This window comes from Hipposideros armiger, unplaced genomic scaffold (genome assembly GCF_001890085.2).
Source record: "Hipposideros armiger isolate ML-2016 unplaced genomic scaffold, ASM189008v1 scaffold_1031, whole genome shotgun sequence".
Classification (NCBI taxonomy): Eukaryota; Metazoa; Chordata; class Mammalia; order Chiroptera; family Hipposideridae; genus Hipposideros; species Hipposideros armiger.
Genome location: NW_017732381.1, coordinates 450253 through 463850, shown reverse-complemented (window position 1 = coordinate 463850; position 13598 = coordinate 450253). Strand labels below are relative to the sequence as shown.

Sequence of the window (13598 nt, the reverse complement as noted above, 5' to 3'; positions counted from 1 at the left end):
TCTAACTGGGGAAGACACCCCAAGGCAACATACAGCTCACAGGAGGAAAACACCCCCAAAAAAGCTTTTAGACCTCAATACCCAAGAGGAAGAGGTGACTCCATGACCCACATTCCCCCTTGCCCAGCCCACAGGAGTCTTACCACAGGTCGACACCCTGGTCATACTGGCGGGCACCGTACAGGAGCTCGGGGGCTCGGTACCACCTGTGAGAGAGGTCAGGCGGTCACAGCCAGCTCACTAGTCTGACAGGAGGCTTCCCCAGAAAGTCACCCCAGCCCCCATGCCAGCCTCATGAGCAATGTCTGGACAGAAGGTCCAGAATCATCTCTTCCCCAGTGGGAGGGTTGGGGCCTTTTCACTGCCAGGCTTTGCCTGGGAGCTGGCCCTCCTTACCTGGTGGCCACCTGGTGCGTGTAGAGGCGGCTGCCATCTGGGGAAAAGACCCGGGCCAGGCCAAAGTCTGCTATCTTGAGCTGGCCCGAGGCACTGATGAGCAAGTTGGCTGGTTTCAGATCCTAAGGCACCAAAGGAGGTGTTAGTTCCTCCAGAGCCCCCAAAGGACCTTGGAACAGCATCACTTAGAAGGCTGAGCAGCTGGCTCAGCTCAGGTCCCAAGCCCTGCAGTACCTCACCCCGACACTTACTCACAGGCCCTGCTCCCTTAGCCCCCCACCCCCACCAAATGACCATGTGTTTTTCAAGGGCTGGCCCACCCCTAGCCCAGCTGTTCCCCAGGCCCTGCCCCAGCCCATGCTGGGACTGACCCGATGCACGATGTTGTTGGCATGGCAGAAGGCAACACCTTTAAGCAGCATCTGCAGGTAGCTCTTGACTTGCGCCTGAGCCAGTGGCCTCTGGGCATGGCGCACCACCTCGGCCAGATCTGACAGCATGAACTCAAAGGCCAGCACAAAGCCTGCCCCATGTGGGAACACGGCCTTCAGCTGCACCACCTGCAAGTAGGGCATCCTGTCAGCTCCCGACTCACATGACTCAGACTCTCTCTGGGACTCCCAACCCTTGCCCAGGCAGAGGACAGTCAAGCAGAGGAGGTGACATGAGATCTGAGCTCAGGACCAAGGAGCTGGGTGCCCTCTTGTTGCTCCCCACTCTCAAAAGAAGGCAGGTCCCCACACCAACATTCCACACACACTCAGGGAAAAGGAGGTCTAAGGAAGCCACTTAGGGCAGTGTCTGGTCCACCACCCAGCCCACAAACTGGAAAATCACCTGGACACACACACACACACACACACACACACACACACACACACACACACACACAGGAGCCCAAGTCTCCTCTTGTTTTCTCCACAGCACCAAGAGAAGGCACTGGCGATCACAACTCCCCAGCACTGGGACAGCTGGAGACACACTGCATGTACTTCCTGAGGGACCACAGAGTCAGAAGGGTCAGGCTGCACAGCAGTGAGCACGTGCCAGGGCTGGTGGGTCCTGAAGGACCTTAAGGAGCTCGAGCACAGGGGAAAGACGACTGACAAATGAGTGAACAAACCTACGGGGTATGTCCAAGTTCTAATGAGGACAGAAGAGAACGATGGGGCGGTGTCAGTTACGCAGGGAGCTAGGAAGGGCTCTGGGCAGGGGGACAGCAAGCACAAGACCCCAAAGCAAGAACAGGAAGGACGCCAGAGAGCCATGTAGGGTCATTTAGGGGAAGGCTGTCTGCTCTGTTTTGTGCTCCCAGAGCCTAGACAGGGCTTGTTACAGAAGAAATGCTTAAGAAGTTGTGTTAAATGAACAAAAAGGGAGGCTGGAAGAGGGCAGGAGCAGATGGGGACAATGCTCTCGGTGTGAACAGAGGCCACTAGGGCTTTTCAAGCTGGGGAATGAATAACTGTATCTATGTTTTATGACTGTGCAGCCAGGGCAGCAGTGGGGAGGCTGCCATAGTTGTTCTGGTGAGAGGAGATGGTGGCATGGGCCAGGGTGAAATCTGAAGTTCTTTTTGAAGATAGAAGCTTCAGGCCTGCTGATCCACAGGCTGTGGGACCTAATCACTAGCCTCCTATAGGTCCTCCACAACACATGGGCTGTCAATAAGCCCTTTTACTTTCCTCAAAAAACGATAACGGCCTTGTTGCTTTTTTTCTGATTTTGAGGGCAGTATACAATCATTTCACCAATCAAAACAGACACAGACATTCAGATAACACACAAAATTATTAAAAATAAAAATCATATCACCTATAATGAACCTTAGAGTATATTCCACCAGACTTTACAACACACACACATATATATCACATATATACTCATATCATATTTTCATACAAAACCAGGATGACCCAAACAGTTCTATAACATGCCTTTGTCACCCAATATATCACGGACATCTCCAGAGATAAAAGAACAAATCACCCACCCAAGGTCGACCCACCCTTGTCACTCCCCAGGAAGTTGGGCACATTCTCTACTCCTGATATGGACAAACGAGTGAACAAACCTACAGGGTACATCCAGGTTCTAATGAAGGCAGAAGGGAACAGATGGGTGGTGTCAGTTATGCAGGGAGCTGGAAGGAGCGAGCACAAGACCTTGAGCACAAGAGAATGAACCATAAGAGAATGGGGCTGGGGTGTAAGGCGCCCCTCCTCATGTGCCCACAGCCCCTCTCAGCCCTGTCACAGCACAAACCACACCAGCTGGGCCCTGCAGCTTCTGTCCATCTCCCCTACCACACTTAAGTTCTCGACAGCCGGGTGAAGGCCGCTTCCTCTCTGTGTTGCCAGTGCCCAGCACAGGGTAAGGCTTACAGAGTCCCCAAGGTTAAAACGTCCTGATCCCTCCATCAGACCCGGGGAAAAGCCTCCACAAGTAAGCTGGGAACCTATGAGCTGGTGGCTGAGCCTGCTCCCCTGGCCTGAGAGAGGGAGATCCTGAAACCTGCCTCGCAGAGCAGTGGAACAAACTCAGAGACAATATACAGATAGTACTTAACCCTGCCTGCAGACCCTAACAGCAGCTCAATAGGTAGCAGTTATCATTACCATTAGAAATCACTAAACATTTTGAGAAATAAGGCATAAGTTACTGAATGAATGAATGAATGAATCAATCAATCAATGAGGACACAAAGAAGTGGGTGAACAAGAGAGTGAAGGAATGAAGTAATTGGGTGAATATGAGTGAATAAGTGGATTAAAAAGGAAGTGAGGGGTGAGGAAGCAGATGAGGGAGCAGAGTGAGTGTGGGGCCCCCAGAGTCCGAGTGAGTGGAGGAGGGCAGGACAAGGCATGTCAGGACCCCCAGTGCCACTCACATACTGATTGTCCTCCATCTCCTGCAGGGCCTTGATCTCCCGCAGGGCCTGGTTGGGAATGCCATCCTCCAGCCTCCGCAGAGCCACCTTCTTGAGGGCAACAATGTCTCCAGTCTGTGCGAGACAGTATGCAGGCATTGCCACCCCATCCCCGGCTGGGAAAGGGGCGACAGGAAGAAAAATGTGCCATCTGGGTTGGACGGAGAGGCCTGAGGCCACCATGGGGGTGGAAAGCATCCCTCAACCCCGTTCTGGAGAGAAATCACCACCAGCCTGGGACCCAGCAGTCGCAGGGCCGGTCAAATAGCTCAGGAGCATCCACTCCACGCCCCTAGGGGGCACTCGTGGAATGCCTACTGTAGCATTGCTGGTGGCGGGCAGCTGGCCACAACCTGGACGACACCCCTCTTAAAGGGGTTAAAGTGATGAGCACACGCCACGAAGAGGAGGGAGGAGGGAAGGCTGGCGCAATGACGCAAGCCTGGGTCTGGGAAATGGGTACATCTCACAGGCAGACATGAATGGAACCCAAAGAGGAAGACCCGGTCGGCCCACGCGGGTCCGGCTCACCTCCACGTGCTTCGCCTTGAAGACGATGCCGTGCGCGCCCTCCCCAATGCGACCCAAAATGCAGTACTGGTCCATCGCCCGCCCCTCCTCCCGCGCCCAGACGCGGCCGCCTAGCAACCGAGCGGCCTCCTAGAGCCCGGGCCGGGCGGCCTAGTGCAACTGGGGACAGCGTGCGGGCCTCGTCTGTGCCTTCCCCTAGGCCCCAGCACGTCACAAGGTGCTTCATTTGGCGGAAGTCATCCGTGAGCAGACAGCACCAACGCCTGGGCCAGGAGCAACGTATGCGGCTTCTCCGCACCGCCCCGGCGTCACGTAACGAGCTACGCTAGGGCACGCAGCGGGGGCGGGACCAGGGGAGCCGGGGGTGCGGCCAGGGTGATGGGCGGAGCTGGCTCCTCCCCCGGCAGGCCAGTCTCCCCAACCGTAACTAGCAGTGCCAGCTTCAACAACACGCAGGTGCCGTTTTCCACCTATAAGACCAGAAGCCAATGATGATGAAGGGAGACAGACGGCCGGGCTGAGTTGTGGAGGGAGCGTTAATGGGGTCTCCCCTCTGGAAAGTCAGTTGGCAACATGTAGAGATCACTTTTTAAAAGTTCAAACTCTGACCCAGGAAGTCCATGTCTAAGGGTTTCTCATGAGGACACATTTGGAGAAATTTGAAGCTTGAGTAATTTTAAGAAATGCATACCAACCATCAAAGGATGTTGACAAAAACACAAGTAACTCTTAAACTTCTGAAAAGATTCTCAATTTCACACACAAGGTAAATGCAAAATGAAATACAAATTTTCACCTATGGGATGGCTAGATTGCAGATCTAACAGACCATTGGCTAGGCTATGGGAAAAGCGGAACTTTCATACATTGCTGGTGGGAGTGCTGATGAAATTACAAATACATATCCCCTTAGACTCAGAAAGCCCATTTCTAGAAACTCCCTCAACAGATATATTGCACACATGTGAAATAATATGTGCAAAATTATTTTGTTTGAATAGCAAAATATAGGAAATACTACACATGTCCAATAGGAGACTAAATTGAGATACACTTATCAAATGAAATATTAAGCCGCCTTAAAAATGAACGAGGACACTTTTTATGTACAGTTATAGGAAGATTTCAAAGGTTATTAAGTTAAAAAGGCAAGATGCAGAAAAACGAATAAAAGTGCCACTAGCTGGGTAAAAAGAAAAGGAGTAAAGAATATAAATAATGCTTGTTTGTGCATTACAAGGTATCTGGAAAGATACCCAAGATTTCATGATTGTGGTTACCTGGTGGAAGAGGGACTAGAAGAGTTGGGGTCAGGGTTGGAGGTGAACTTTTCACTGGGCCTCTTTGTATTCTTTGTGTTTTGAACCATATAATTTATTAATTCTTCAAAAAAGTAAATATTTTCTAGCTCAGAAATTCCACTCTGGGGCCGGCCGAGTGGCTCAGTTGGTTAAGAGCTCGCGCAAGAGTGCGAGCTCTGAGCAACAGCGGTTTGATGCCCAGCCCAAGCTGAGTTGCCACTGAGCTGCCAACAGGTAGCAGGATGGGTCAGCTAAATAAATAAATATATAAATATATAAATATATAAATATATAAATATATAAAATTCCACTCTGTTTTAACAATTGCAGAAGAAGGCCTCGAGTCCATACAGTGATGGTCACCCTGTTTGATGTTAGCAGAGGCCAGATAATAACCCAAATATATTTGGGCAGCTCTGGAAATCAGAGGGATTGTCTTCCCTCTCCAGGATTTGTTGTTGTTGCTCTTTGTTGTTGGTTTAGTATATTTTCTGACCTAATTGTGTAATGTCTGTTTTCTTTATCATATGTGGCCTCAGACATCTCTGCACAGTTAGCTTTGTCAGCTGATCATTGGAGAGAGGTTTTCAATATGTTTCCAAGTCTTTGTCAATGGTGTGTGTGTGTGTGTGTTGAGGCTGACCTTGAACACTCTCAGCCAAGCAGTTGACAACTCTGTTTTAGCTTTCACCTCCTGCTGTTTCAGAACCTCAAGGTCAGACTTTGCAGGTCTTTCCTGGGCACATGCACAGCCCTGGGCATGCACATATCTGTACATATGCATTTGACCTTCTAGAGTCCCAGCAATATGAAAGAGCTTTACAAAGCCCCTACAGGCATCTCATTCTTCAGATTTTCCTTTGAAACTTTTTGGTTAGCCTATTATTTCCCCACTGTCATCTTTTCCATCACATAGCCACAAAGTTAATCAATTCCTTCTACTATTTTTTAACAAACACCCCAGGGTAAAGGCTTTGCACTGGGTGAGGTGTGGGTCAAGTCCAATAAAGATAGCCTTATGAGTGGAGTATTCCAGGGAACTACCAGACAGCCCAAATAATGACCATGCTCTGGCAATGAGATGTGGCAGGATCTCCAATACAGTCACGGAGCATTATGGTACCCCCATTAGCTGCCATACTCCTGGTTTTCACCAAGATTGAGAACTGTGTGCTTTCAAAGTCACTATGGGGTTAAAGAGTAGGAAATGACGCCATTACAAACCTTGCTGTTCTTACTGAGATCCCATTGTTATCCTTGAATAAAGACTCCCAGTATTGCTGCACATTTTTGTTTAATCTAGAGTTTTGAAAATGTTGATTCTGATCATTTTTGCCAGTTTTCTTATTGCTTTTATGTTGGAGGGAATTTGGAGGTTTAGTCTGCCAAGTTTACTGACATTTTCTCTCTTCAATCTATTTTTAACTTTTATTTTTATTTCATTGCACATAACTACTCCTGGTCAATCTAGGTGCAGTGTGAATGCCCCAGAACAGAGGATTACATAGAACCAAAATGTCCTGCATCAGGGAACTCACTGGAATGGCTAACGTCCAACAAGATGTCAGTTTTAGTTTCGTTTGTAGTTTGTTTCTTTTTTTCCTTTTTCCATTCTTATTACTATTCAAATCAAGTTTGGTAGAAACAAACTTGTACATACAGATGTACGTACAGATGAGCAAAAGGACATGACATTTCTATAATCATGTCCACCTGGGGACAGCCCCTGCTGCAACCCAGGCTTATATCCTGCCAGATTCTCACTCTCACTCTCTCTCCTATAGTATACATTTATATTCTTATTCTCTCAAAATATATTTACATATTTATTCAATAAATTTGGGCTCATTCTCTGATGATGTTTGTTGGTTATCATAAATTCTAATTTTGATATAAAATATTTGAAAAATTAATAAGTTCATCAATTGAAATATAAATATTATCAACAGTGAAGATATACAGATATACAGTGAAGAGGCTGGCTCTTTTCTGCAGCCAACATGACCAGTATCCAGTGATCCAGTGGCTCTTTCTTTTTTTTTTTTTTTTTAAAGATTTTTATTGGGGAATTGGGGGGATGGGAACAGTGCTGGGGAATTGGGGAAAGGGGAACAGACAAGTTGCTGTCGTTTTGTTCTTCAATCTAGTTGTGGAGGACGTTGCTTCACTGGCCCAAGTTGGCACCATCATTGCGCTCTTCTCTGGCGAGGCAGATCAGTCTCCGGCTTCTGGACGTCCGCTCACTGCGGCTGCTGGCCGCTCACGCTGGCTGCTGGCCGCTCACGCTGGCTGCTGGCCACACACGCTGGCTGCTGGCCACACACGGTAGCCCATGGCAATCCACTGCCACAGGGACTGCAGCCCACGCCGTCGCCGGCGACTCATGGCAGCCCAGCTCCAGGTTGAGCTGTTGTTCAGCATCTTAGCTGTGGAGGGCAGTGTCACTGGCCCTCATATGTGGGATCCGAACCGGGGCCCTCTGGCATCCCAAGCGAGTTCTTAACCATCGCGCCACTCGGCCGGCCCCAGTGGCTCTTTCTTGACAAAGGTGGTCTATGTGAATGTGAAGGAATGTGAGTGAATAGCCAACCTCATGCCCTGATGTGAATTTGAATCCCCAGGCTGAGGTAATGGCAGAGGAGTCAACATAGAAATACTTCAGCATCAGGTCTCTGCCTTCCCTCACTCAGCCTCCAGCTTCCCTCAGTCAAAAACGTCTTTACTTATCTGTTCCTCTTTGGCTCCACTGACAGTTTCATTTCCAGTGATGTGATCAGTTCAGGAGCCTAAGATCCATCCTATACCTTCTTGCCCTTCAGCAGTAATGTCAATGGATTGTTCATTTCTGGACTTAATTTTCACTTGCTTTATATCACTTTCCTCCCACTCCTCCTTTTATTTATTATATGAATGTGGGCAAGCGATTCCCTTTAGCCTTAGCACCTAGATCAATAGGACTATCCATGTTACAGAGCTGCTGTGGCAATTCAGTGGAACAGTGTGTGGAACACTGACCAGCACTCACTCAACAGGGAGCTCTCTCTCAGAAACTGGTAGGTCTCATCTACTCATAGAGAGCTCTGTGGAACCCTATATTATTCTGTGTACTCACTTTCTCAGGTGACTTTTGAGCCCAGTGGCTTGGATGTGGTAGGGCAAACAAATGAGAAAATGTAAACCATCTTGACTAGTTGCTCAAAATGGGACCTGCAGACCAGCAACACTGACCTCCCCTGGGAGCTCAGCAGCACCCCAGACCTATTAAATCTGCATTTTTAATAAGGTCCCAAGATGACTCAAATGCATGTTAACGATCGAGAAGGACCACTCTATAAATTCCCCTTGTGAAAAGCAGAAATGTCTACTCCAGTGCCTGTTGTTCCTTCAGCTAAAGGAAGAAGTAACAGCTGCCATAAAAGACCTTCGTGAGGAGTAAATATATTATTAGTCAATGTTGCAAAAATACAACTGATAGTTAATCTTTCAGCTCCCCTCCATACTTGTTCACCTCCCCAAATTCAGTATTTTCTCAAGTACTAAAACTGAATCAGTGGCTTCCCACCACTCCTAGCTTCCATCAAGCAATAAACTAATAAACCTCTGAGTGTTTAGGATGTGCCATCCTCAGAACAGGGCTACCAACTCAGGCTCCAACGTTAAAAGGCTGCAATTGCTCTTGTAACATTAGCATGTAGAGGCTTAGAGTGGGGATAACGCAGAACTAGCTGCAGTGCGATCCTCAAACTGCTTCTCTCCATCTGGAGGCCGTGACCATTGGTGAATGTCCTCCATACAGACGGGCATGTGACTATAACACACCTCAGAAGGTTGCTCCAATGATTTAACGGGATCATCATGCTGCTACCTGTCCATGATAAGTCCTTAAGTCCTCAATAAACATTCATAACTAAGTCATTACAAGCACAGAGATCTTTACTAGCAGTGATGTGAGAATCACACATGAAGAAGGCTAGATTCAGAGAAATTAAATAATAACATATTTAAGGAACCAATGTGCTGTATAATAAAGTGCTGGGGCATAGATTTGACACTAAGTCTTGTAAATCTTTTAATCCCAGATCTCTTTGTAGTTCTTTGAGCTACAAAACAGCTCCATCCAATGCTGTGTTTTTCCTTAAACACCCTAGCATGTGTCATGTGCCATGTGGTCATTTTTAACGAGTTAAGGGAGGGAGGTCTGGGTTCCCCCCTTAGTCCAGAATTGATATGGCTAAAAGCACTAGAAGGGCCACAGAATATCATCAAGAATCCCCTATCTGCTCAGGCTGCTTTCTTCCCTGTGGGCTCTGAATCAGTGGAAATTTCAAGCATAAAGTGAGGGCATTAATGCATCACTCCTTGGACCTTTGAAGAAAATAAAATAGCTGATGTTTAATGAGCCCTTAAGATGTGCCAGAACTTACTGGAAGCACTTTACATGTTAACCCAAAGAGGCTGCAAAAATAATTATTTCTGTTGTTCTCAAAGAAGAATAAGGCTTAGAGAACTTTTCTAAATCTTCTAATTTCAGGGAGCTAAGAAGAGAGGAGCTAGAATCACAACAAAATCCACCTGACCCCAGTGCCACACTCCACCCCTTGGAAGAAAAGAGAGAGAAGTGGAGAGGAAGGAGAGGGGAAGAGGGAAAGGAAAGTGGGAAAGGAAGAGGAAAGAGAGGAAAAATTATGCAGTTGAGTACATTCTAGCCAATTGCAGGGACCATGGCCCTGAGACTCTTACAGAGGGCCTTGGTGAAGACATGCTTGGAAAGAATCTTTCTGGTAATCAATCACTTCAATCCTCATCTCTCTGTCTCTCTCACATACATTCTTCTTTTTCTCTCTTTTATCTCCATCTATTGCTCAGTCATGCTTTTAGAAAATTGGTCATGATTCTTGAAATACTAATCTCAAATTATCAACAAATAGTCATCAATTCACAACTATGTTACAAAATCTGCCATTTTTTAAATATTTTTTTATTTTTCAATTGCACTTCACATACAATATTATATATATTCTTTAAATTAAAGTTTATTGGAGTGACAATTATTAGTAAAGTTACATAGGTTTCAAGTGTACAATTCTATAACACATCATCTATATATCACATTGTGTGCTCACCACCCAGAATCAGTGCTCCTTCCATCACCATATATCTGATACCTTTTGCCCTCATCTACCACCCGCCTCCCCCCATACCCTCTGGTAACCACTAAACTGTTGTCTGTGTCTATGAGTTTTTGTTTCTTCATTTGTTTGTCTTGTTTTCAGTTTTATATTCCACATATCAGTGAAATCATATGGTTCTCTACTTTTTCTGTCTGACTTATTTCACTTAGCATAATAATACCACATCTTCTTTATCCAATCATCTATCGAAGGACACTTTGGCTATTTCTGTGTCTTGGCCACCGTAAATAAAGCTGCAATGAACATCGGAGCACATATATCTTTCCAGATAAATATTTTCAGATTTTTTGGGTAGATACCCAGGAGAGGGATTGCTGGGTCATATGGTAATTCTATCTTAATTTTTTGAGGAAATTCCACACTGCCTTCCATAGCAGCTGCACCAATCTGCTTCCCACCAACAGTGTATGAGGGTTCCTTTTTTTCCACAGCCTCTCCAACACTTGTTATTATTTGTCTTGTTGATAGCCATTCTAACTGGTGTGAGGTGATATCTCATTGTAGTTTTTATTTGCATTTCTCTAATGATTAGTGATGTCGAACATTTTTTCATATGTCTATTAGCCATAAATATGTCCTCTTTGGAGAAATGTCTCTTCAGGTCCTCTGTCCATTTTTTAATTGGATTGTTTGTTCTTTTTGTTGTTGACTTGTATGAGTTCCTTATATATTTTGGATATTAGCCCCTTATCGGAGGAGTTGTTTGCAAAAATCTTCTCACATTCGGTTGGTTGCCTCTTTATTTTGTCGATGGTTTCTTTTGCTGTGCAGAAGCTTTTTAGTTTGATATAGTCCCATTCACTTTTTTTAGCTTTTTTTTACTTGCCTTGCCTTTGAAGTCAAATTCATAAAATCGTCTTTGAACCCAAGGTCCATAAGTTTAGTACCTATGTTTTTTTCTATGCAGTTTATTGTTTCAGGTCTTATTTTAGGTCTTTGATCCATTTTGAGTTAATTTTGGTCCATGGTGACAGATAGCAGTCTAGTTTTGTTTTTTTGCACGTGGCTTTCCAGTTTTCCCAGCACCATTTATTGAAGAGGCTGTCTTTTCTCCATTGTATGTTTTTGGCTTCTTTGTCATAAGAAATTTTTTTTAAAAATTGTTGAAGACAAAAAGAAATGGAAAAACATTCCATGTTTATGGATTGAAAGAATCAACATAGTTAAAATGGTATATTACCCAAAGCAATACAGACATTTAATGCAATCCCCATCAAAATCCCAATGGCATTTTTTAAAGAAATAGAACAAAAAATTATCAGATTTGTATAGAACACAAAAGACCTCAAATAGCCAAAGCAATCCTAAGAAAAAAGAACAATGCTGGAAGTATCACACTCCCTGACTTCAGCTTGTACTATAGGGCAACAGTAATCAAAACAATATGGTATTGGCAGAAAAACAGATACATAGACAAATGGAATAGAATTGAGAACCCAGAAATAAACCCATATAAATATGGACAGATAAATTTCAACAAAGAAGCCTGTCATTTTTTTTTATGGGAAGAACTTACTAACTTACAAGTGTCTACTTCCTTTTTATCATATTATTTGTAATCAATTACTCACACTGTTTTTGGTATGGTACAGGAATATACTTTTTCTACACAGAAAGTCAATCTTTCTAATGAAATTTAATGTGCAATCTTTATCACATAGTAAGTTATACAGATGAAAAATTTAATTATAATATATCTTTGAATTAATTAATTGCTCTTGGTTCGTGCTGAAATAAAATATAAAAATTTTATATACCAAATGCTCACTTTGTTGGAGAAAAAAAGGAAACATTTAGAAGGACTTTTTAAAACATTAAATGTTTTTCCTGTGTCAGGTAGTGGATCCTCCAATAGTCTGAGATTTGAGAGGAAAGCTTGGTCTCCTAATGCTAATACTTTAAGTAGTGTCATACATTTTGTTTCTGCTTACTCCAAATTTTCTCAGCTTCATCATCAGTAGAGACAGAGAGAACAGAAAGAAAACTTATATCAGCTATGAAACTTACTCCCACTCAAAGAGCCATTCTAAGTAATATGTTTGAAAAGAATCCTTACCCTGATCATGCTAACAAAGAAGAACTGGCTAACAGTGGTGACAGTGAAATGTTTATGGGCTTTGTGCTTCTTTAGAAAGATCCCTGAGGGCTGGCCGAGTGGCTCAGTTGGTTAAGAGCTCGCACTGGCCTGAGCTGAGCTGTCGCTGAGCTGCCAATAGGTGGCAGGATGGCTCAGCTTAAAAAAAAAAAAATCCCTGACATTTATAGTTTCAGTAGCCATGTGTCACTAAGGGTCCACTCAGGAGATGAAAACTATATAGTAATTTGAATAGAAAAAGCTTACTACTAACTATAAAAGGGTATAGGAGTAATGAGAGATTGGCTAGTAGAAGTAAAGAGAACTTGAAAGAATACAGGAATAGAGTGCCCTGATAGAAGTCCCCAGGTTCTCCCCACACACACAACAGGAAACAGTCTGGCTGTTGCCCACTGAATGGCAGGGAAGTCACTGGAGTGCCATGCTAGTGAAACTTGCCAGAATTCTGCCCTTTGAGTTTACCATAAATCTCCCCTCTAGGTACTAGGAGAGGCTGTTCCTGGGAGGTACCTCACCAGAGGGACCTTGCTATAAAGCCACTGAGGATGGTTTTGGAAGAAGCTGTGGACCACTGGGTGCCTCTGGGTGCAGAGCACTGCAGGAGCCAGAGGCCAGAGAAGCCACCATGCTACACGAGCTGGACACTGGAGAAGCTGCCCATGCTGCAGGAGCTGGAAGCTGGAGGAGCTGTGTGTGCTGGGGGAGGTGAGCACTGAAGAAGCTGCCCGAACTCCAAGGGCCTGCCGGGCAAGCAAGCACACTGGAACCAGGAAGGAAAAATCCTTCTTTCTTCCATGTCTCTCCAGTGCCCTCTACTGACAAAGATTACTACCATCATGCCAACAGTCAAAGGAAAAACAACCAAGTCCATTGTCCAGAGTGGGCAATGAGGGTGAATTTGGAGTGGAGAGGCAACAAACTAATAACTGGCAGGAGCCCTGAGGCTAGAGAAGGGGACAGAGTGACTTATTCCAAAGAAGTGAAGACATAGTAAAAATCAACAATCTTATCACCCAGAGAAAAAGTGTTATTATTATTCTTTTTCATTTCCGATCCTTTAAACTGATAGAAATATGTATTTTATGTGTATGCATAACATGCTATATGAAGTATAACGGTTAGATGAACATTTTAAACAATTAGGATATTATTTA

The 13598-nt window shown here is 44.9% G+C and overlaps 1 protein-coding gene across 3 annotated transcripts in view; it reads right to left on the bottom strand.

Moving 5' to 3' along the window:
• Positions 1–4157, bottom strand: part of CDK20 (cyclin dependent kinase 20) — a 40214-nt gene extending 36057 nt beyond the window's left edge. For 2 of the 3 annotated variants that reach the window (XM_019631661.1, XM_019631663.1), the window contains exons 1-5: positions 3857–4157; positions 3287–3400; positions 768–956; positions 397–518; positions 144–206 (exon numbers count right to left, since the gene is read on the bottom strand). In XM_019631661.1, the coding sequence (XP_019487206.1) occupies positions 144–206; positions 397–518; positions 768–956; positions 3287–3400; positions 3857–3931 (563 nt within the window). In that variant the 5' untranslated portion in view covers positions 3932–4157. The other variant, XM_019631662.1, reaches the window with a different exon arrangement.
• Between the last annotated feature and the right edge of the window lie 9441 nt (positions 4158–13598).